The following is a 24,118-nucleotide window of genomic DNA, read 5'->3' as shown; positions in this document are numbered from 1 at the left end:
AACTTCTAGGTTGCTCCGGCGTATCTTTGTTTTGTATCCACAAAACAAGATACGCCTGAAGCTGGGCTAGATCTAACTGGCATACGTCTTAGTACGCCGTCGGATCTAAGGTGCATATTTACGCTGGCCGCTAGGTGGCGCTTCCGTCGATTTCCGTGTTGAGTATGCAAATTAGCTAGATACGCAAATCCACAAACGTACGTCCGGACGGCGCATTTTTTACGTCGTTTCCGTAAGGCTTTTTCCGGCGTAAAGTCACCCCTGCTATATGAGGCGTACTCAATGTTAAGTATGGACGTTGTTCCTGCATCAAATTTTGAAAATGTTACGTCGTTTGCCTAAGTCGTTCGCGAATAGGGCTTTGTGTAGAATTACGTTCACGTCGAAAGCATTGGCTTGTTGCGGGTTCATTTGGAGCATGCGCACTGGGATACCCCCACGGACGGCGCATGCACTGTTAAAAAAAACGTCATTTACATTGGGTCAAGACGTATTAACATAAAACACGCCCCTATCTCAAGCATTTGAATTGCGTGCCCTTACGCCGACACAGATACACTACGCCGCCGTAACTTACGGCGCAATTTTTTTGTGGATACGGGAAATATGCTGTAAGTTACGGCGGCGTAGTGTATCTGAGATACACTACGCCGGACGTAAAGAAGCGCCGCGCTACATTGATCTGGCCCCTAGAGACTGCCTGTCTCTCTTTCATGGAGCCGTCTCTACCGACTCCTACACCAGGCCACCTGAAAGCCCTCCCGACTCCTACACCAGGCCGCCTGCCTGTAGGGTTGGACTGTTCCCAAGTGCGATCCCCGACCTCTATTCCTGGGAGGATTATGAAGCCAGCGCACAGGTGTGCAATTAGCACGCCTACCAAAATCAGACATACATTGCTCCTATGCACCTGTGACACGGGGGGGGGTCGCATCTCCACAAATATTATAGATTTGAATTTTTCATTAATATCATGAATATTACATTTATTATCTGCTATTTTTGGCAACTTTATTAAAAAAAAAGCTAAAAAAAAAAAAAAAAAAAAAAATGCATCCTTTTAAAAAATTCTATGTATGTCTGCACACTGGTCTTGCGCTTCATTGTGGTGTTAAAAATCTTGCTTGCCACATTTTTGGTCAATTAAAAAAATAAATTAAAAAAATGCAGCTCCCCATTGAAATGCATTGAAAACGCAGCAATAACGCACCTGTGTCAGGTTTTTTATGTGATTTTTGAGTCACATGACCTATGAAAAACACACATAAGCACAGGAATCGTGTTAAAAAAAATAAAGTAAAAAAAAAAAAAAAAATCGAAATAACGTGCATTTTCTCATATCGGCAAAATGACTATAAACACCATTTTTGGCCGATATGTTGAGGCCGCCGATACTTCGGTGCATCGTTAATTAAAAACAGTGGGGTAGATTCAGGTACCTGTGCGCTTTTTTTACGGAGGCGCAGGGCAACGTTTTTGCCCTGCGCCCCCGCAAATTTTCTGCGCTAGCCGCGATTCACGGAGCAGTAGCTCCGTAAATTGCGTGGGCGCTCCGGCAAAATGCCCGGCGTAAGCGCGTGCAATTTAAATGATCCCGTAGGGGGGCGGGAATCATTTAAATTAGGCGCGTTCCCGCGCCGATCGTAGAGCGCATGCTCCGTCGGGAAACTTTCCCGACGTGCATTGCGGCAAATGACGTCGCAAGGACGTCATTTGCTTCAAAGTGAACGTGAATGGCGTCCAGCGCCATTCACGAATCACTTACGCAAACTACGTAAAATTCAAATTTCACGACGCGGGAACGACGGGTATACGCAACATTGGCTGCCCCTGAAAACGACGTAAACTGCGTACGCAGGGCTCGCGTAACGTTGTGAATCGGCGTTAGTATGCAATTTGCATACTATACGCTGAGCACAACGGGAACGCCACCTAGCGGCCATCGCAAGAATGCGGCCAAAGATATGCGGGCATAAGAGCCTTATGCCACGCATATCTTAGGCTGCAGTCGGCGTAACGAGGTTCCTGAATCAGGAGCATTCGTTACGCCAGCGCAAGTAAGCAATTGCGCTGCGTAACTATGGTTACGCAGGCGCAATTGCTCTTTGAATCCGGGCCAATGTTAATTTTGTCGTCAAATTTCAATTTAGTTTTAGTCAATCTTTTGACTAAAATGCCATTTTAGTTGTAGTCGTATTTTAGTTGTCCGAATTGTTTTAGTTGTATTTTAGTCCCCCAGTGCATTTTAGTTGACTAAAATGTTAGTAATGAGAGAGAATTTCTGCTTAAATAATACATTACAATTCAACTAATGAACTTAACCATTACAGTTGGTTAAGCCAATCAGGCTGCTGGGTTCCCTCACACAAAAGATTGCTGGAGAATGAGAACATGGATTCAGATTTCAGCTCACATGATCTGAATGACAATTGCACGGTTATGCAACACTGTACCCTAATGAAAAGAAATAACAAAATTACCTATCAGTGCAACCTATCAATGCCACCTCATCTGTGACCATCAGTGCAACCTATCAATGCCTCCTCATCTGTGACCATCAGTGCAACCTATCAATGCCTCCTCATCTGTGACCATCAGTGCAACCTATCAATGCCACCTCATCTGTGACCATCAGTGCAACCCATCAATGCCACCTCATCTGTACCCATCAGTGCAACCTATCAATGCCACCTCACCTGTGCCCATCAGTGCAGCCTATCAATGCCTCTTCATCTGTGACCATCAATGCAACCTATCAATGCCACCTCATCTGTGCAGCCTATCAATGCCTCCTCATCAGTGCAGCCTATCAATGCCTCCTCATCTGTGCCCATCAGTGCAACCTATCAATGCCTCCTCATCTGTGACCATCAGTGCAACCTATCAATGCTACCTCTTCTGTGCCAATCAGTGCAACCTATCAATGCCACCTCACCTGTGCCCATCAGTGCAGCCTATCAATGCCTCCTCATCAGTGCAGCCTATCAATGCCTCCTCATCTGTGCCCATCAGTGCAACCCATCAATGCCACCTCATCTGTGCCCATCAGTGCATCCCATCAATGCCTCCTCATTTGTGCATCCTATCAATGCCTCCTCATCTGTGCAGCCTATCAATGCTTCCTCATCTGTGCCCATCAGTGCAACCAATCAATGCCACCTCATCTGTGCCCATCAGTGCAACCTATTAATGCCACCTCATCTGTGCCCATCAGTGCATCCTATCAATGCCTCCTCATCTGTGCAACCTATCAATGCCTCCTTATCTGTGGCCATCAGTGCAGCTTCTCAATGCCTCCTCATCTGTGCCCATCAGTGCAACCCATCAATGCCACCTCATCTGTGCATCCTATCAATGCCTCCTCATCTGTGCATCCTATCAATGCCTCCTCACCTGTGTCCATCAGTGCAGCCTATCAATGCCTCCTCATCTGTGCCTATCAGTGCAGCCCATCAATGCCACCTCATCTGTGCCCATTAGTACAAATCAGTGCCACCTCATCTGTGTTCGTCAGTGCCCCCTATCAATACCACCTCATCAGGAGAAAAATGTGTTATTTTACCCAATCAGGGAGCAGAATACTCTGTGCGTTGCAGGGTGTACATCAGGGGGGGGGGGGGGCCCTGCAAATTGGGGTGTTTGGCGAAAGGCCGAACAGGCAAATGTTGGATCTGAACTCATGCTCGGGTCAAATCGTTCCTCCATACCTACTTACTAGTATATACAATTCCAGTCTATATCCCATAGTCTGTAGACGATAGAACTTTCACACTGACCAATCAATACACACTTATTGGGATGACATGGAGCACAATACATATTGGCCCAAATCTATGAAGAAATTGTCTTTTTTTATTGGATGCGTTTTAGCAGAAAGTAGAAAATATTGTTTTGCTCGTTTCTTCTTTTCAACATTTTCGGTCTTTTTTCATTCATATCACAAAAGAAAAAAAAATCCAGTGGTGAAATCAGATGTTCATAATGAGGGACCAGCATGACACAACCCTACACATGGTACAGAGGAGACATTACACCCGCCTACCACATTGGAGGAGTAGGGAGCAGAGGACAGACATGACACATATCACAGGTGATGAGAAGAACATTAGGGACATGACAGATATGAGGGATGAACATGACAGATATGAGGGATGAACATGACATACGAGACGTGGTGATGAGAAGACCAATGACAGAATAGATATGAGAAGAAGGAGGATGGAGATAAGGATAGAAGAGATACAAGCAGGGAAATGTAGCAAGGAGGAGGTGATGACAGATATACATAATAAGGGGACAGAGAGGCCAAAGACAATAAATACAAGAAGTGAAGATGAGGATGGAGTTGATATATTTCAGACCTGAAAATGAGAATGGAGATGACAGGTAGTTAAGAAAAGGATGGAGATGGCAGTGAAGAAAAGAATGGTGGTGAAGAGGAGGATGGAGATGACAACAACTGAAGAATGGAACGTAATGAAGATATTTCAGGCCTGAAAATGAGGATAAAGATGACAAATATAAGCAGTGAAGCAGAGGATGAAGATGACAGAAATTAGCAATGAGGATGAGAATGAAGATGACAGATCTCAGAAGTGGCAATGAATAGGAAGGACATAAATTTAAGCAGTGAAGGTGAGGATGGAGACGACAGCACTGAAGGTGAGGATGGAGATGACATATCAGTAGTGAATATAGGATGAAGATGACAAATACCAGCAGAGTGGATGAGGATGGGCATGTCAGATATCCACAGTGAGAAGGATGGAGATGACAAGATATCCACAGTGAAGTTGAGGATGGAGACGACAGATATCAGTACAGATGACAGATAGTGAAGAGGAGGATAGAGATTATAGATCAGCAGCGAAGAGGAGGATAGAAATGACAGACAGTGACCAGGGGGATTAAAATTACAGTGAAGAGGGTGATGGAGATGACAGTGAAGAGCAGGATGGAGATGATAGATTAGCAGTGAAGATGATGAGGATGGAGAAGACAGTGAAGGATGAGAATGGAGATGATAGGCAGCGAAGAGGAGGATGGAGGTGACAGGCAGCGAAGAGGGGGATGGAGGTGACAGGCAGCGAAGAGGGGGATGGAGATGACAGACAGCGAAGAGGAGGATGGAGATGACAGACAGCAAAGAGGAGGATGGAGATGACAGACAGCAAAGAGGAGGATGGAGATGACAGACAGCAAAGAGGAGGATGGAGATGACAGACAGCAAAGAGGAGGATGGAGATGACAGACAGCAAAGAGGAGGATGGAGATGACAGACAGCAAAGAGGAGGATGGAGATGACAGACAGCAAAGAGGAGGATGGAGATGACAGACAGCAAAGAGGAGGATGGAGATGACAGACAGCAAAGAGGGCGATGGAGATGACAGACAGCAAAGAGGGGGGTGGAGATGACAGACAGCGAAGAGGGGGGTGGAGATGACAGACAGCGAAGAGGGGGATGGAGATGACAGACAGCGAAGAGGGGGATGGAGATGACAGACAGCGAAGAGGGGGATGGAGATGACAGACAGCGAAGAGGGGGATGGAGATGACAGATTAGCAGTGAAGATCAGGATGAAGGTGACAGTGAAGATGGAGATGACAGAGAAGAGGGAGATGACAGTGAAGATGGGGATGAGGATGACAGATTGGGATGAGAAGTAAGATGTGGCGTTGCTCGGGGCACACAGCGCCCCCATCAGTCAGTGGCCGAGTTGGGTGATCACACCCCCTCCTGCCCGCAGCCCTCTCCTCCCCTTACCTGAGCTCCGCCGGCTCCTCCCATCTCCCCGCCTCCCGGCCAGCTTCTTCCAGTCTCCGGAGAATAATAGCCGGCTCCCCAGCCCGCCGGCGCCTCCTCCTGCCTCTGCCGGCCCAGCACCTCCCCTCCCGGGTAATATCCGCCGCCATCCCCGGCTCTGTGCGCGGCAGACATGGAACTAACTGTAGACACAGCCGCGCAAACACACTCCTACTGCGCAGCCGCGGAGCCCAAGACGGCAACCGGGTGACAGCCAATCACAGGGCCCGAGCCGCTAAAACAGCTAATGGGACGTGAGCGCGTGAAAATGACCGCGCCCACTAGAGGTTTGTACAGCCAATGAGAAGTGAAGAGAATTAGCTGTCATTTTTCCGAAGTTCCCGCCCTCATTTGTCCTTATAATGATCCTGTCCAATCATGAGTAATACTTTACCGTTGCGTCAACATTCATTTTTTTCCAATGGCCAAAGACCACGGTTCGCGCATGCCTGCTTATCACCGCTGTAGCACCTGGCCAGCCCCAGCATCTCCCCTCCGCCAATCAGAAAACATAAACGCACTGGTAACGCCCACTACAAAAAGTCACTCACCAACACCAAGCTACTCTGAGGTGTTCCGTCCAATCAGTGTGTAACATACTCTGGCCGCGCCTGCGCGAGGTCACTCCTGCGAAACCCCACGCCTCTAAAAGCCTGCCGTGCCGCCGGAAGTGGAAAGTGAAGGATGGTGGAACTTCCGGTTGCCGGTGTTGAGTGGTGTCCCGTGTGAAGAGAAGCCCCGGTCGGGGGGGCGGGAGGCAGAATGAATTATATGCCGGGGACAGCCAGCCTCATAGAGGACATAGACAGTCAGTATTCCTCCTCTCATATGTCTTCTGTGTGTGGGGGCTTGCTGGGACTTGTAGTTCTCAGGTGATGGTGACATGTCTGTGAGGTGAGGCCAATTTAGGGAGCCCTGACTGCTCCTGGACACAGGAAGGCCGGTTTTGCTCTCCTTGTGTCTGAGATATAGAGATTATATATATATTTGGGATATTTAGTATAGAAAAAAAAAATATATATATATATATATATATATATAATTTTTCTAAATTGTCAGTCTTTTTGTTAATAGCGCAAGAAAAATAAAAAGCTGCAGAGATTAAATACCACCAAAAGAAAGCTATTTGTGGGGATGATGTTTTTAGTTTTGGATAGAGTGGAGATGAATACAAATACCTGTCAGTTTTCATTGAGGCCTGTGCCCCCGTTAGGCGATTTCCCCCCCCCCCCCCCATTTCTAACATTATCATTGAAAGTAAAAGAACACCCCAAATTTTGGGTTGTCTCTAGAAAAGAGAGGGGAAATCTTCCAATGGGGACACTAGATCTGGGGGTTCCCTTAGGAATTTCTTTAATTTGGAGGGATTTCCTCTCACTTCTTGTCTGGCTATAGGACAGGAAGTGAAGGCAAATCTCCCCAATGGGACACAAATGTGGGGGGAAAAAAAAAAATGTGTATATATATATTTCCCACATGTGTGTCCCATTGGGGAGATTTGCCTTCACTTCCTGTCCTATAGCCAGACAAGAAGTGAGAGGAAATCCCTCCAAATTAAAGGAATTCCTAGGGGAACCCCCAGAACTAGTGTCTACATTAGAAGATTTCCCCTTTATTTATTTTCTGGGGACAACCCAAAATCTCTGCGGCTTTTTATTTTTTTGCGCTATAAACAAAGACTGCCAATTAAAAAAAAAAAAAACACACAATATTTTTTGCTATACTAAATGTCCCAATTAAAAAAAAAATATATATATATATATATATATATATATATATATATATATATATATATATATATATATATATATATATATATATATATAAATTTGGCCGATACGTATCCTACGTATTTTTGTTAAAAAAAAAAATCGCAATAAGCGTATAGTGATTGGTTTGCGCAAAAGTTATAGCATCTACAAAATAGGGGATATAATTGCTAATAATGGTGGTTACATGCACGTTTTGTCAGGACTGCGATATTATGGCGGACACTTTTGACACAATTTTGGGACCATTCACATTTATACAGCAAATGGTGCTATAAATATGCACTGATTACTGTATACATGTGACTGGCAGGGAAGGGGTTAACACTAGGGGGCGAGGAAGGGGTTAAATGTATTCCCTGGGAGTGATTCTTACTGTGGGGGGAGGTGACCGATGGGTGTCCCTATGTACAAGGGATTCACCATCGGTCTCCTCTCCCTGACAAGACGTGAATCTGTGTGTTTACACACACAGATCCACGTCCCTGGCTCTGTAACTGGCGGACATCACGGCCGCCAGGCACGCGCATCGGCACCTGAGTGACGTGGTGGGTGCACGCCCCCCAGCGGTGAAAGGCCCAAGGCCATCAATAGACGACCTCCCGGAACTGTAGAGCCACCTTGTGGCTGTCGAACTACAATGGCCCGGATACAAAGTGGTTAAGGTGAAAAAACTTCTGATCTTTTCCAGGCCCTGAGCCCTTGAAAGTCCCCCGTCGAATGCGCTTGATCTCGGCACGGTCTTCTCGGCTCTTCATTGGATAGATTGATGGCAGCGCAGCCATTGGCTCGCACTACTGTCAATCAACTCCAATGATGCGGGGGGGCAGGGCTGAGTCCTGTAGTTGGCGGCTATGGACGCCGAGTACAGGACTTGGGAGTGGGCCCGCAAGGTAACCCCCCTTGAGAGCGCTTCCAGGGGGGTGGGGGGTTTATCTGATGCGGGGAGAAGCCGAGAGCTGTCGAGGGACCCCAGAAGACGAGAATCGGGGCTCTCTGTGAAAAACGAGGTGCACAGTGAAGGTAAATATGACCTGTTATTTTAATAATAATTAAATAATCTTTACAACCCCTTTAACCACTTAAGGACTGCCTCCTGCACATATACGTCGGCAGAATGGCACGGCTGGGCACAAGCACGTACAGGTACGTGCTGTGCTATTGTCCAGTCGCGGGCCCGCGCCCGCTTCCCGGTCCGAAGCTCCGGGACCCGATCGCCGCTGGAGTCCCGCGATCGGTCCCCATAGCTGAACAGCGAGAGCCGTGTGTAAACGCGGCTTCCCCGTTCTTCACTGTGGCGGCGTCATGGATCGTGTCATCCCTTTTATAGGGATACACAATCGATGACATCGCACCTACAGCCACACCCCCCTACAGTTGTAAACACACATGAGGTCCCACATAACCCCATCAGCGCCCCCTGTTGTTAACTCCCAAACTGCAACTGTCATTTTCACAGTAAACAATGCAATTTAAATGCTTTTTTTGCTGTGAAAATGACAATGGTCCCAAAAATGTGTCAAAATTGTCCGAAGTGTCCGCCATAATGTAGCAGTCACGAAAAAAAACGCTGATCGCCGCCATTGGTAGTAAAACAATTAATTAAAATGCAATAAAACTATTCCCTATTTTGTAAACACTATAATTTTTGTGCAATCCAACCGATAAACGCTTATTGTGATTTTTTTTTTTTTTTTTTTTTTTTTTTTTTATTTTTTTTTTTCTACCAAAAATAGGTAGAATACGTATCGGCCTAAACTGAGGAAAACAAAATGTTTTTTTATATATTTTTGGGGGACATTTATTACAGCAAAAAGATAAAAACCGCAGAGGTGATCAAATACCACCAAAAGAAAGCTCTATTTGTGGGAAAAAAAGGACGCCAATTTTGTTTGTGAGCCCCGTCGCACGACCGCGCAATTGTCTATTAAAGCGACGCAGTGCCGAATCGCAAAACCTGGCCAGGTCCTCTAGCTGCATTTTGGTCCAGGGCTTAAGTGGTTAATCTCCAAAACAAAAGCTCCTGGATAGAAATCTGGCAGGTAATGTGGATGAGTGATTGCACCTGCCTTGGCACCCACATTATATAATGATTTGGCTCCTAATGCAGGTGCAGTCACTAATTATCTCCTGTCAGATTTTCATCCAGAAGCTTTTTTTTTTTTTGTTTTGAGTCTGGCGGATACTTTTGTTACATAGATCAAAGCCATTCTCCATGTTGCCTGCCACTTTTAAGGACAAGTTGATTAAAAAAAAAAAATATGTGTGTTTTTTTTTTTTTTTGCCAAATTTTATAACAAACTATGAAAGGGGGGGGGGTGTTTTTTTGCTATAAAAAAACCCAGTGGTGATTTTAAATGTAACCAAATGAAAGCGTGTGTGTGTGTGTGTGTGTGTTCATATGAGTACAGCATTGTATGCCCACGCAATTGTCATTCAAAGTGCGACAGCACTGAAAAATGGCCTGGGCAAAAAGGGGGGGGGGAGTAGTGCTTTTTGCACCAAGCTAGTCCAAGTGAACCATTTCCCTTCATGAAGTCATGTGCTGGCTTTAAGAACCATATGAAGCTGTACACAGTGCTGGGTTCTGGCTGTGAGACAGAGAATGATGGAATATTTGTTTTGCTCCTAAAACGTGTGTGTGTGTGTGTGTGTGTGTGTGTGTGTGTGTGTGTGTGTGTGTGTGTGTACCAATAATAGATTTAGAACTCTCCCTGCTGTCAGGAATGTGACTGCTTTTGCACATTGTCATGAGTGAAGGTGTAAGAGTCCCTGTGAATGCACATGTGATTAGTCATCAACGCACATGTTCAGTAAAAAAGCAGAGAATCTGGCACTGTCACAGGTAAGATGGTGATTTGGCCATCAGCAGAAATATTGAAAATTAGTAAATGTTTGGGGACACGAATGCAACTAAGAGGGAAGTGAAATTGTAACCATTACAATGGAACTTATTGCTAAAAACAAGTTGGTAATGAGTCTCTACAGCATCCATTAATTTGTATGGAGCAATACTGTTGTATAGAACAGTGTTTATCAACTTTTTTTTTCAGGCCGAGCACCCTTTAACTGCTTCAATACTGGGAACTTTTACCCCTTTTCTGCCTGGACCAATTTCCAGCGCTGACGCATTTTAAATTAATTGCACGGTCATGCAACACTGTACGCATGACATTTGTATCATTCCCCCCCCCCCCACAAATAGAGATTTTTTTAAAAAAATTTGCGCTACAAATAAAATTTTATATATATATATATAAAAAATAATGTTCTTTGCTTCTGTTTAACCACTGTTTAACCGGGTCTTAAGTGGTTAAACTTTGCAAATAAGTAAGATTTTTGCCTTCATTGAGACTGTACTGATAGGCCCTTTTTTGCAGCACTGTAGGGCACCGGTGGCCAATCACTGGCACTGATTGGCATCCATGGTGGGTGATATTGTGCATCCCTGGTGGGTCTGCACTGATAATGCGCAGATTCCCCCCCCCCCCCTGCACTTCCTGGTTACCATGTGATGAGCTGTGATTGGACATGACATACTTGGTGGAGAAACCCTTGTTGGCGAGTACAGAGGTACGATGTTTCTTGTAGTTGGTTATCAGGTTTGCACACATCTCAGGAGGGAATTTGGTCCACTCTTCTAACAAGGGTTTCTCCATCAAGTACTAAGTCATTATTTTTGCTTTGGGATCAAATGCTGATCTGCAACTCGATTTGTTTTAACGTGTATCGTGTGTGGGGGTGTTTATTTATTTTTTCCTGGATTTTTGATTGATATTCTGTCTCTATCATATAGAAATTGTAGACCCATTATTTCTTTGTAAGTGTGCAAACTTACAAAATCTGCAGTAGATCAAATAAAAAAGTCTGTGTTAAATGGTTTGTTTCAACCCCTTAAATTCTACATCTGCAATATCTTATTCATCTGAAAAGAGCCTCAAAAAGAAAACTAATGCATCCATCACATTTAGGAGTTGGTAATATGCAACATGTCGGCTGACCTCGCATAGCCCAAAAATGCGGTCGGTATCCGCCCAGAAGCCTGGACCTGCAGCTGGCTTGGCCTTTCATCGATCTGCTAAGAGCCCGAGCCAGCTGCTCCCGTCCCCTCCACAGCCCAGCACTCCAGTGAGTGCTGGAGGGGTGGATAAAAAAAAAACAGTGACTGACAGTCCCCAGCTCTCTCTCTGCTCATGGAACCCTGAGAACTGAGCGATCAGTGGTCTTTGATTGCTCAGTTCTCAGTTTTAGAGGCAGTGGGGGGTAGATGCAGCATCGAACCAATGCATCCACCTAGGTGAGTATACTTTCTATATCTATAACAAAACCACAGGCAATAATTGCAAATTTTAAAAGGAAATTAAAACCACATGGTAGCTGATCTCAATGGAAATTGAATCATAGGCATACTTCTCTTTTTAAACTTGCTGTATACTAACTACCCTGTAAAGGAGAGATGTGTATACCTGCCTATTCTGAGGGTGTTCAGTTCTGGTCACATGTTCAGCTCCTAGCAGGGCCGTCATCAGGAATTTTGGGGTGCTGCCGCCGCAAATTGGGGGGGGGGGGTGTCGCAAGTGAAGAATCTAGAAGCTGAGGGGGTTGCCGCCGCAAATGAAGGTCGGGGGGGGGGGTGCCATCCGGGCCCCTTAAAGGTTGGAGGGGGTTTTGGGTGCTGATGAACAAAAAAAGATGCCATCTGGGGACCACCGGACTTCTTACAGGTGTACTGCCTGTACCCCCCTGATGGTGGCCATGTCTCCTAGTGCCAGCTTCAGTGCAGTAGAGGGACAGCCGACAATGGATGCCCTATTGTAAGCCTGTGGGTGTTACGGCAAAGGCTTTGCCGCCATCTTCTCTTCCCTTCTATGGAGACAGCCGCTGGAGAGATCATGTGACTAGACCAAGAGCGCCTTCAGAATGGGTAAGTATAGACCTCCTTTCTCAAATCGCCTTTCAGGACAACCTTGGAGAGAGCGCAGCTCCGCCTCTTCTGTAGGAAACACCCACAGGCTTTAAATCCCTCCTCTTCCACCATGGCTTCAGTTATTGTGTTTCCTCCGCCATGGTGGAAGCATCAGGTTGGAGCCAGGGAGCTGCGTTCTCTCCAGGGCTGGAGACAGGCTTTTCCCTCATGTTTTTCCTTTTTGAAAGGCTGCGACTAAACCATCCCAGCTCCCCCACTGTAACTTTAAGGGGGGATGCTCCGGAGTCCTCTGGTCTCGTCTGCTCACGGGAGCTTTGGGATCCATAGGGGATGCTGCGTCTGGTGCCCGGAGTCCGCAGGTTTTGGCCCCGGTGGTCGGGCAGGTACCATTTCTTTCAAGAAACATGTCCTGCATGTCGGTTCCGGGTCCCGGTCTGGCGGGTGACGTCACGCCGGCGACGCGGCGTTTCCTGTGGAGGCGTGACGCTTGTGGCTCCTGGCGTCTGGAACGCAGGGACTAGAGGGCGGGTTCTCTGACCGGCGCTTCCGTTTCCGGCTCCTAGTGATGACGCGGAGCCCGGGAAACTCAAAAACCCAGCGTTTGCCTCTACAGCTGTCTCTCTGCAATGGAGGAAAGAGTTACAGCGATGGCGGATGCAGGCGCCGTCAGCACCGGTCAGGCCCAGGTAAGAGGGGTACAATGGTGCCTTTATTCTGATCCTTATGGGCTTACTATTGTTATGTTTTGTTGTTTCCTCCCTATGGGAGCCTGCTCTGCTCTGATGGAAGCTTGTGCTGGGCCATCTAGCAGAAACTCTGGTGGTTGCTATGTTTTATCTTTTCTCTTAAAGGGGACATTTTTCACTCTGGTGGTGGTATTAGCACGGTGGTGGTTTCCCTTGCTTAGCTAATAGAGCTTTGATTTAAATCAGTTTAATTTCTCGTTTCAGGAGAAAACTGCTAGTAAAACTAAACCAGCAAATCCACCAAGCCAAAGGAAATGTCCTTCCTGTAAAAACCCTCTGAGAGACTCTTGGCAGAAAGCCATGTGTAGATCGTGTATTAAAGAACTAGTTGAAGAGGAATCTTCTCAACAAATTAAAGAATTATTTTCATCAGTCAGGGAACTTTCGGACTCACTTAGTTCAGTTAAAACCATGCTAGTACAGAGTTCGGTCCATACTGAGCACCAGCAAGCCCACGAGCTTCCACCTCCAGGCCAGTAGTGGTGGACTCTGGGGATGAAGGGACAAGTACTCTTCCCTCACTTATAGACTCTGAGGAAGAGGAAGAAGAGGATACAAGCAGAACCTCTAAATATAAATTATCCCTGGAGGATGTGGATGAACTTTTAGGTGCAATCTACACTACCCTTGATATTCAGGAGGAAAGAGTACAACTATCAGTCCATGATAAAATGTACCAGGGTATGGATGACTCCAAACATAGAGTCTTTCCTGTTCATAAAGTGTTATCTGACACAGTTAAGAAAGAATGGAAAGATCCGGAAAAAGGTCCCTTCCTACCTAAATCTCTTAAGAGAAGATTTCCCTTTGAAAATAAAGAAACCGAGGTTTGGAATAAGAAACCCAGAGTGGATGCTGCCTTTTCACAGGTTTCTAGAAGGACAGATCTGGCCTTTGAAGACATGGGGGTCTTGAAAGATGCGATGGACAAAAGAGCAGATGCTCTCCTTAAAAAAGCTTGGGACTCCGCATCCGCCAGCCTTAAACCAGCCATGGCTTCCACGGTGGTAGCAAGAAACCTGGAATGCTGGGTAGAGAAACTGAAGGGCCACATTGAAGCAGGCACCCATAGGAAAGACCTTTTAGACTCCTTTCCTCTAATCCTTAATGCAATTAAGTACATGGCTGATGCATCAGCCGAATCAATTAAAATGGCAGCCAGATCCTCAGCACTTGTCAATTCAGCTAGGCGTGCAGTCTGGCTAAAAACGTGGTCAGGGGATACAGCCTCAAAGATTAAACTTTGTGGCATCCCTTTTTCAGGGGATTTTCTTTTTGGGCCAGACCTGGAAACAGTCTTAGATAGAACGGCCGATAAAAAGAAGGCTTTCCCAGCCAAGAAGAAACAGACGTTTAAAAAGAATTTTCGTGCTGTTCAACAACCCTACAAAAATAGAGAAGATGTCAACAAAAAACGTTGGATTCCTCAAAAGGGTAGGGGAAGAGGTGGGGTTCTCTTCAGATCGCCTCCAGATCAAACCCCTAAAGACAAATGACAAAACTACTCCAGTAGGGGGAAGATTGTCATCCTTTCTCCCTCAGTGGAGTCAAATATCCACAAGCCCTTTCGTAAAGAACATCATTTTACAAGGTTACAAGCTGGAATTCTCGGAGTGTCCGCCAAGCAGGTTTTACATTACAGCCCTTCCAAGAGACCAGGAAAAGGCTTCAGCCATGACGAACCTTTTACAGGATCTGATTCAACAAGAAGTCATTGTCCAGGTCCCGAAACAGCAGGAGGGTCGGGGGTTTTATTCCCATATATTTCTTGTAAAAAAACCTTCAGGCAAATACCGGTTGATTCTGAATCTAAAGATCCTGAACAGATCAATACGGTACAAACACTTCCGTATGGACACAATTTACTCCATCACAAAACTGCTGTCTCCAGGCTGCTTCATGGCATCCCTGGACCTAAGGGATGCCTATTTACATGTGCCAATAGCACCAGCTTCCCAAAAATTCCTTCGCCTGGCCATCAATCTGGGAACATCAGTATGGCACCTCCAATTCAGGGCCCTACCATTTGGCCTGTCGTCTTCCCCCAGAGTTTATGGCGGAAGCCCTGGAGCCCCTAAAACTGAGAGGGATCTCGGTCGTGCCATACCTGGACGACCTATTATTTTTCGCAGATTCCAGGGATCAGCTTGTGATGAACCTCCAAACGTCACAGACTCATCTCAAAAATCTAGGTTGGATTTTGAATTTAGAAAAATCGCATCTAGATCCCTCTCAGGAGATGAGGTTTCTAGGCTACACCCTAAACTCAGTAGTGCAAAAAGTGTTCCTGCCTCAGGAAAAGATAGACAAAATCTTTTCAGCAGTGGGTCAGATCCAGACGAACCTTTCAGTACCAGTCAGAACAGTTATGTCAGTTCTGGGCCTTCTTACAGCTACAATTCCAGCAGTCCAGTGGGCAAGACTGCACTCAAGAAAAACATCTTGCAGGTCTGGTCACACCAGGTGTCGTTCGAAAAACGTTTCAAACTATCTGCGAAAGTGAAACGAGCACTATGGTGGTGGAGGGACCCTTCCAATCTAACGAAGGGTCTCCCATGGATTTTTCCCCTGGACAAGCGTCTAACAACCGACGCAAGCTCCTGGGGTTGGGGAGCCCATCTGGAGGGTCAAACCGCTCAAGGCACGTGGTCAAAAAATAGAGGCAAAAAAATCGTCAAATTGGCGAGAATTGAAAGCCATTCATTTGGGTCTGATAGCTTTTCAACAGGAGGTCAAAGGACATCATGTACAGATTCTGTCAGACAATACGACAGCAGTGATCTATGTGTTAAAACAAGGGGGAACCAGGAGCAAAGGGCTCATGGACTTAGCCAATCAACTTCTGTCATGGGCGGAAATAAATGTGGCCTCCCTATCGGCAGTCCATCTGAAGGGATCACAAAATCTCCTAGCAGATCTGCTAAGCAGAAAAAGAGTGGTGGAAGCAGAATGGAGTCTGAACCAGGAGGTGTTCGATATGATATCGGAGGAATGGGGACATCCCCAAGTGGACCTGTTTTCAAGTCAGCAAAATACGAAGGTCCAGGAATTCTTTTCTATTCACAGAATGGATCAGGCAGTGGGGATAGACGCCCTAGCACACCCATGGAATTACCGGCTGTGTTACGCCTTTCCCCCTTTTCCACTAATTCCTCTGGTCCTAAGGAAATTCAGGGAGGAAAACACCAACTTGCTCCTGATCGCTCCTTTTTGGCCAAAAAGGCCTTGGTTTGCAACACTTTTGAACCTGGCCTCAAAACCTCCCTGGAGATTACCATACAGGAAGGATCTATTGACACAGGGCTCTGTGTGCCATCCGGAAGCAAGCAGGCTACATCTAAGTGCTTGGTTTCTGAAGAAGACCTTCTAAAATCTAAAGCACTTTCTGATAAAGTAGTTAAAACTCTACTATCAAGTAGAAAAGAGGTAACTAGGTCCATCTACCTCAAAGTATGGAAGAAATTTAACTCTTGGTGTTCTTCCAAAAATTTCGAAATCAAGAGTACTATTTCAGTTCTGGAATTTCTCCATGAAGGAATGGAGAAAGGTCTAGCCGCCAGCACCCTGAAAACACAGGTAGCGGCTCTCTCAGTTTATCTTGAAAGATCTTTATCCAAAGACTTTAATTTCTAGATTTTTTTAGGGCTCTGGCTCGAAATAGACCGATAGCCCTCAAAGTTTTCCCTTGTTGGGACTTATCTATTGTTTTGCAAGGTCTCACGGGAGCTCCGTTTGAACCTTTACAGAGTGCATCGTTAAAAAGTTTAGTTCTCAAAACAATTTTTTTAGTTGCCATTACATCAGCAAGGAGAATCAGTGAGCTCCAAGCTCTAGCAATTAAGGAACCCTTCCTTAGAGTTTTGCCAGACCGAGTGGTCCTTCAAACGGATCCAGCCTTCCTACCGAAAGTGGCCTCCACTTTCCATCGGTCGCAAGAAATAATTCTACCAACATTTTCCTCAGTTCCGGCTAATGCAGGAGAAGAAGCTTTCCATACACTGGATGTAAGGAGATGTCTGTTACAGTTCCTTTCCGTCACCAAGGAGTTCAGGAAATCAAACGCTCTTTTTGTGGTATTCTCCGGTTCCCGAAAAGGGGAAAAAGCTTCTAAGAGTACGCTCGGTAGGTGGCTTAGACAAGCAATTTCTGAAGCCTATCAAGCAAAAGGAGAAGTTCCTCCTTCTGGGATCGCTGCTCACTCTACAAGGTCAACCGCAGTTTCCTGGGCCGAAAGGGCCGGTGCTACGCCTGATCAGATCTGTAAGGCTGCTACTTGGTCCAGTTTCTCAACTTTTATTCGGCACTACAGGTTGGACTTGCTGTCGGCCGCAGATCAAGCCTTCGGCAGGAAGGTACTGCAGGCAGTAGTCCCACCCTAGGGTAAGTTACTTGGTTATCCTCTCCAAGGTTGTCCTGAAAGGCGATTTGAGAAAGGCCTAGTTAGACTTACCGGTGACGGTATTTCTAAGAGCCTTTCAGGACAACCGCTATTTCGTTCCCTAAATGTATATAAAAAAGTAAAGTATGTATCTATCATGGTGTTGTGGTTCTCTGTGCTTTGTTTTCCAGTGCCGGAGGCCACACAATAACTGAAGCCATGGTGGAAGAGGAGGGATTTAAAGCCTGTGGGTGTTTCCTACAGAAGAGGCGGAGCTGCGCTCTCTCCAAGGTTGTCCTGAAAGGCTCTTAGAAATGCCGTCACCGGTAAGTCTAACTAGGCCTTTCTTTTACAGGATAGTTGGTCTAGGACTTAGAATGGGGATTGGACCAGGTAAAGCAGATGTAAACCTGATTTCATGAAATTTTGAGCTGGGCACCTATATCTGCAGTGTTTTCTTATCTCTCTTCAAAGAGCAAAGTCCCTTGGCTTTCTCCTGCTCCGTTCCTGTTAGCCTGTTCTCTGAGATGGGTTGCTATAAATAGGACAGCAGAAATGCATGTAAAACTTATGTAAGGAGATTTGTTTTTTCTCTGTATCATTTGAGGCTGTTGATGACTGAACTTCTACTTTTATAGTCCTAAATTTTTAATTTCTTTTATTTACAGAAAAACATTTGGTCCTTCTCAGAGATGGAAGAACTCTCATTGGATACTTGAGAAGCATCGACCAATTTGGTGAGAACTGTTCTTGAATGTTCAGTGTCAATGCTTGCTTTTATAACCAGGTTTTTGAGAGACTGTTGGAACAAAAATTACATGGAGACCCTATCATCTCTTCTATTCAAGACAACATGAGACTGTCCTTTTTAAAGATGTCCATTTTAAGAAAAGTATTTTCATGGAAATATTAGGTGTGGGGGGGGGGGGGGGGGGTTGACTGGGCGAATTACGGACAGTCAAGGTTTTGGTGCAACATCGCTGGATGGGCTCAGGTAAGTATTGAAGGCGGGCTCTGTTGGCCCAAATGCCTGCATAGCCTACATAGGCTTTTGCAAAATGTAACTCATGTTGGGCCAAAAAAAAGTGTATGCAGTATCCATGCACGTTTTTCCTGTGTTGTATTCCTTTAAAGACCCTGCAAGTGAGGCCCATTGATTTGCCAAAAAAATGTTGGTTCCTAACTTCCTATTGTGGGGCTGACAACAAGCAGGATTTTTGTGGACTGAAAGGTGTCGGCCCTATCCCATTTTTCTCTTGCTAATCTAATCAAATCCACCCATGCTATTTTCTAAAAGCTTATTCTGTAGTCCCAAAAATAAGAATTGGGAGGACTAATTTGACTCTAGCGATAACACGGAAGTGCACAAAAATGAATTCAATAATTTTTATATACAGGCAGTCCCCGGGTAACAAACGGAGGGAGACGATGGGAAGTGAGGAAACCTACCTCTAGGAAGGGAAAGCCACTCCTGTTAGGCCTGTTTTGCATGGGGCGGATCAGTAATAATCCTCCTCCGTAAGCTCAGCGGTGATCGCTCCATAGATCCCCGCTGAGCAGTCGAATGAGCCCGCACACTGTGCAGGGACCGCCCTGTCTTTTCTCGCTCTCCCCTATTGGGGGATCGGATGAACACGGACCGTGTGTCCGTGTTCATCCGATCCGCAGACGAAAGGAAAAAATAGTGTTTTCTTCTGTCTGCAAAATCGGATCTTTGCGCAGGCGGGTGATTACGGGTGTCCGTGGATATTTACATGCTGATACCCGCAATCACATAGGGACCAATGAATGTCCCTTTTTTCATCTGCAAATGGATGGATGAAAAAGCGGGCATACGGTCCGCATGTGTGAAAGGAGCCTTGGGCCCCTTTTCACATGATAAGCCTGCTCAGACCTGCCTGTCCAATTGTTTTCAGACAGATCCGAGCGGGCCACCCATTGACTACTATGGGCTGGTGGATGTCGGTAGAGATGTGTTCCAAAATGGACATGCTGTCCTTTTTTTTTTTTTTTTTTTTTTTTTTTCCATCCTCATAGATATCAGTGGGGCTTTGACAGGTCCCTCCCCACTCAGTGAGTAGACACGGACCTGTCATCCGCTGGCTCAGCACAGATCAACGGAGCGATCTCCTGCTGAGCGGATCTGCCCCGTGTGAAAGTGGAGTTATTGTGGGGGGGGCGGGGGGAGGTGTCTGAAGCTTTATCACCAATCCTTTTTCTCTTCCGTTCATAGACACACAGCATCCTTTGACAGTAGGGTTATATCTGCTTACCTTTAGGAGAGTTTAGGCAGAAAAAAGCACTTTAAGTGTTAACAACACATTCCTCAGTGCAGCTCCTCCCAGGGGGTGTGGCCCACCTGCTCTAGCAGCCTCAGTTTTTTTTCCTGCCTAACGACAGGAGAGTCAGGGACTTCTAGAGTCCTGTACTCTGGAGATTTGTTTCTTGCGATTTTTCTCGCTTTTTATTATTTTGTTCCTGCATTTTTGAATCCTGTGATTCTTCTATCAACAGCCGACTGGGTGACAGGCTGGGTCTTGACTCTTGTAGTCCACCCCCCCCCCCCCCCCCATGTTCGGCCATCGAGCGTGTGCCGGCCCTTAGCTCAGCTTTGGGACATCCACGACAGGCCCCGTTGCTCCAGGGGTGGCCGGGGAACTTTGGTTCTAGGGCACACATGACCGGTCTTTTATGGCTTTGTCACAGTGTGTCTGGCCGACAGCCATGCCGTTTAGCGGACGTTGGTTCTATCTGGGATACCTCCAGCCGGTGGTCGCAGGATGGGTAAGTAGTGGCCCCTTACTCAGGTAAGTGGTCTGGCTGGAATTTTCCCCTGGGAGGTCGACTGAGGGCTTGCCCTGCTTTCCTCTCTCCCTTATTCCCTCTCCCTCCTTTCCCATTTGGGTGACGGCTGTGAGGGTTTTTTATTCTCTGGGGTCTCCTATCACCTGGACCTGTGTGCGTAGCCGGGATTTAGTGTGTTCACTACAGGGCCTCTTTTGTGTGCTGGAATGTGATTTTTGTGCTGTCCTGTTTTGCTGTGTCACTGTCTTTTTTTTTTTTTTTTTTTTTTATGCGGCCATTTTGTCAGAGTCGCTCTTTATATAGCTCGGCGGCCATTTTCTTGTGGTCCTGAGCTGTTTTTTTTACTCATTCGGCGGCCATCTTGAAAATCGCTTGGCCTCGTGTGGCCGTTTTAGCGCTGCAGGCAAGACCGCGAATCTGCTGAAGGAGACAGACACAGCACTGCCAGCTTCTCCACACACGCATAGGCTCTCTCAGACCGCGCTGCACCGGGATGGATGGTGAGTTTCGCGGGGGGCCCCCCCATGCTCTGTAACGGCCGGGAGGTGACCGTGGGCACTTCTGCTTTGCAGGTGGGTGACACAGCGGGGGAGGGCGTTGGGAAACTGGACAGGTACTTCTCCCCTGTAAGCCTGAGTTAACCCTTGCTGCCCATGACACATCTACTATGGCAATGTCAGTGGCGTTTTTTTTTTTTCGCCAGGTTGAAGTGACTGGTGGCCGGCTGGGGGGTATATTAGCGATCCCCTCCCTGGCCTGCTTCTGGGGATATCGCTGACACTGTATTGTCAGATGATGCAGGCTTAACCCACGCGCACAGTGAGAACGACTCTGGTCAGGGTCGGTTACTGTTTGGGAAATGTTGGAGCTATTTTTTTCTGCATGATACTCAGTACTTGAGGATGGGGCAGGGGCACCTGCTGTGCCGGTCCTTTTTGGGTCCCGCAAACCGCCATGCAGAGACACTTTTTCCTTGTGTTCATTTTTTGGGACAGTCTGTTTTACAAGGAATGGGATACACCGCAGACAGTTTTTTGCTTGCGACCCGTTCTCCTTTTGTGGAGGACCTTTTTAATAAAGTGGGTCTCTCCACCGTCCGTGGACCCTCCCGTGTCCGGGTTGAGTTCCGCCATGTGGATGGGGCTCCTGCCTTTGAGGACCCCGCGGATGGGAGAATGAAGGCTGTGGCCCACTCCATCTTAGCGGGAGGGAGTTCGGCTGTGAGACCGGTTTTGGCCGGAGTTTCTGGTGCCACGGACTCTGACTGTATGGGCAATGTTTTTTTTGCTGCAGGAGCGGGATGCTTCCGGGACCTGCAAGGACCTGGCTGAACGATTAGTTCTGGGTCCTAATTTTGTCTGTGGGTCGGTCCTGGTTACGCTCTTGCTTCCAGGGCTTCCGCCTATGCGGTGGTACTGCGCCTCCTTGTCTGGCTGTAGTGCTGGTCTGCGGACCAGTCCTCAAAGAAGGCCTTGGTGGTTTGCCTTTTAGGGGTGAACGGTCCTTTTGGGACATCCCTGAATGGCATCATTATGGATGCCACTGGTGGTAAGAGCATGCTGTTCCCACAGTCTGGGAAGGGCTAGGGACCTCGCCATGAGCAAGGACCCTCCTTTACTACCCCCAAGCGTTTTTTTTTTCGCCCACCCTGTGCGGTAGGGGAAGGTTTGCACGGTGCCAAGACCCCCGCTGCGGGGCAGCAGCGCACCTGGTTCTGAAGGTCTACCCCCGCCCGTGTCTCGGGTGGGGGACCGGCTTCGCGAAATCGCGGCTCAGTGGAGGGCTCTCCTCCCCAACCGTTGAGGTTTGAGAAGTGGTTTCCTCAGGGTACAAGTTAGAGTTTCTCTCTTGTCTACCAAACAGGATTTTTTTTCCCTCCAGCCTCTGGCTTCCTCCGGTTGGCTCTGTCAGGGGCTGTCCATGATCTTCTGGTCAGGGGAGTGATTGTGCCAGTTCCCTCGATGGAACGGTCTCAGGGGTATTACTCCAATCTGTTTGTAGTCCCCAAGGAGGACAGGGTCCATCCGATTCTGGGCCTCAAGGCCCTCGTTTGTTTTTGTCAAGGTGCAAAATTTCAGGATGGGGATTTTCTGCCGTCCTTGGATGGCATGAACCTGCATGTCCCCATATGCTCAAAGCACCAGAGATTCTGGGCTTTGCGGTCAGGGAGGACCATTTTCACAGGTTTTCAGGTGCTCGTCCCGATACTGGCCCGGCTGTGACAGCGGGGGGTTATCGTGGGATGTCTGGGCGACATTATCCTACGAGCTTCTTCGAGCTCTGAATTAGTGGAGCCGTGTCTATCACATGTCGACTCTCCAGGAGTTCGGCTGGCTTCTGTATTGTCCAGAAGTCAGTGTTGGTTCCGTCTCAAGGACTGGAATTCCTGGGACTAGTCCTGGATCCCGCCGGGGCGGGTGTTTTTTTTTTTTTTTTTTTTTTTCTCCTAACGGAAAAAATTCACACTGCAATCTGCTGAGCAGCAGTTGTCAACCTAGAAGTGGTCATCTCTGCGATTCTACATGAGGGTTCTGGGTCTGATGGTGGCCTCTTTTGAGGCGGTTCTGTATGCCCAATTCCACACCAGGGTGCTACAGAGGGAACTGCTGTCACGTTGGGACAAGCTTCCATCATCTCTGGATTACCAGGTTCATTGAGTCAACTGGTCACTTTTCCCCTGGTGTGGTGGCTGGCGTCTCCGGCGCTTCGGGCCGGGCAAGTAGTTTTCTGCCGTGCCACTGGACAGTGGTCACGACGGATGCCAGCCTCTCCGGTTGGGGGGGGCGTTTGGGGCACCCAGTCAGCCCAGGGGCGCTGGACTCAGGAGTCCCGCCTACCGATCAGTATTCTGGAGCTCTGAGCAATTAAGCTGTGCCTTGCCAGGTGGTCCCTGGATCTGCAGGGCCGACCGGTCACGACAACGCCACGGCTGTGGCATACGTCAATTAACGGGGAGGCACGCGGAGTTCAGCATCCTTCGGTGGGCCGAAAGGTCCGTTCCGGCTCTATCAGCTGTGTACGTTCCGGGGGTACAGTATGGCTAGCCGACTTCCTAAGTCGCACTGCAGGTGTTTCAGGGTCTGTGCCAAAAAGTGGGGCACTCCGGACGTGGACCTCTAGCGTCCCTTCTCGTTCGGCAGGTGCCACGGTTCATGGCCAGGTTTAGGCACCCGTGGGCGGACGCGTCAGGCGCGTTGGTGGCTCCTTGGGGTCACTATCGCCTAATTTACACCTTCCCTTCTCGGAAGTTTCTTCCTCGCCTGCTGCGCAAAGTGGAAGCCGATGGGATTCTATCGATCCTGATTGCCCCACATTGGCCGCGTCGCTCCTGGTACGCGGACCTGGTGCGTCTGGTGGCAGACGCCCCCTAGCGTCTTCCCCCTGAGAGAAGATCTTCTGTTGCAGGGTCCGATCTTCCACCATGTTTACAGCCACTGGCTTTAGCAGGGTGACTGTTGAGAGCCAGGGGCTGAAGGACCGAGGCCTATTGGGCTCGGTGGTCTCTACCGTGCTGCCTGCACGGAAGTCTACCTCACGTAGGATTTACCACCATACGTGGAGGGCCTACATCTCTGTGTGTGAGAAGATGAAATGGCACCCTCGTACATACGTGGTGTACAGGGTTCTGCTGTTTTTACAGCAGGAAGTGGATCAGGCTCTCGCCTTAAGTACGGTTAGGAGTCAGACTA

The 24,118-nt window shown here is 47.5% G+C and overlaps 2 protein-coding genes across 3 annotated transcripts in view; one reads left to right on the top strand and one right to left on the bottom strand.

The window, feature by feature from the left end:
- BAG4 (BAG cochaperone 4) overlaps positions 1-6,008 on the bottom strand; it is a 53,436-nt gene extending 47,428 nt beyond the window's left edge. The window contains exon 1 of the mRNA XM_040346253.1: positions 5,766-6,008. Coding sequence (XP_040202187.1) covers positions 5,766-5,939 — 174 coding nt within the window. The 5' untranslated portion in view covers positions 5,940-6,008. The remainder of the gene's footprint in view (positions 1-5,765) is intronic.
- A 49-nt stretch (positions 6,009-6,057) lies between these two features.
- Positions 6,058-24,118, top strand: part of LSM1 (LSM1 homolog, mRNA degradation associated) — a 32,016-nt gene continuing 13,955 nt past the window's right edge. The window contains exons 1-2 of one of the 2 annotated variants that reach the window (XM_040346255.1): positions 6,058-6,091; positions 18,293-18,361. In XM_040346255.1, the coding sequence (XP_040202189.1) occupies positions 6,073-6,091; positions 18,293-18,361 (88 nt within the window). In that variant the 5' untranslated portion in view covers positions 6,058-6,072. Of the gene's footprint in view, positions 6,092-6,373; positions 6,613-18,292; positions 18,362-24,118 lie in introns of those variants that run through there. The other variant, XM_040346254.1, reaches the window with a different exon arrangement.

The sequence above is a fragment of the Rana temporaria genome, chromosome 3 (assembly GCF_905171775.1).
Source record: "Rana temporaria chromosome 3, aRanTem1.1, whole genome shotgun sequence".
NCBI classification, from domain to species: domain Eukaryota; kingdom Metazoa; phylum Chordata; class Amphibia; order Anura; family Ranidae; genus Rana; species Rana temporaria.
Note: the sequence above shows the minus strand (reverse complement) of the source record. Positions and strands in the feature narration are given on the sequence as shown.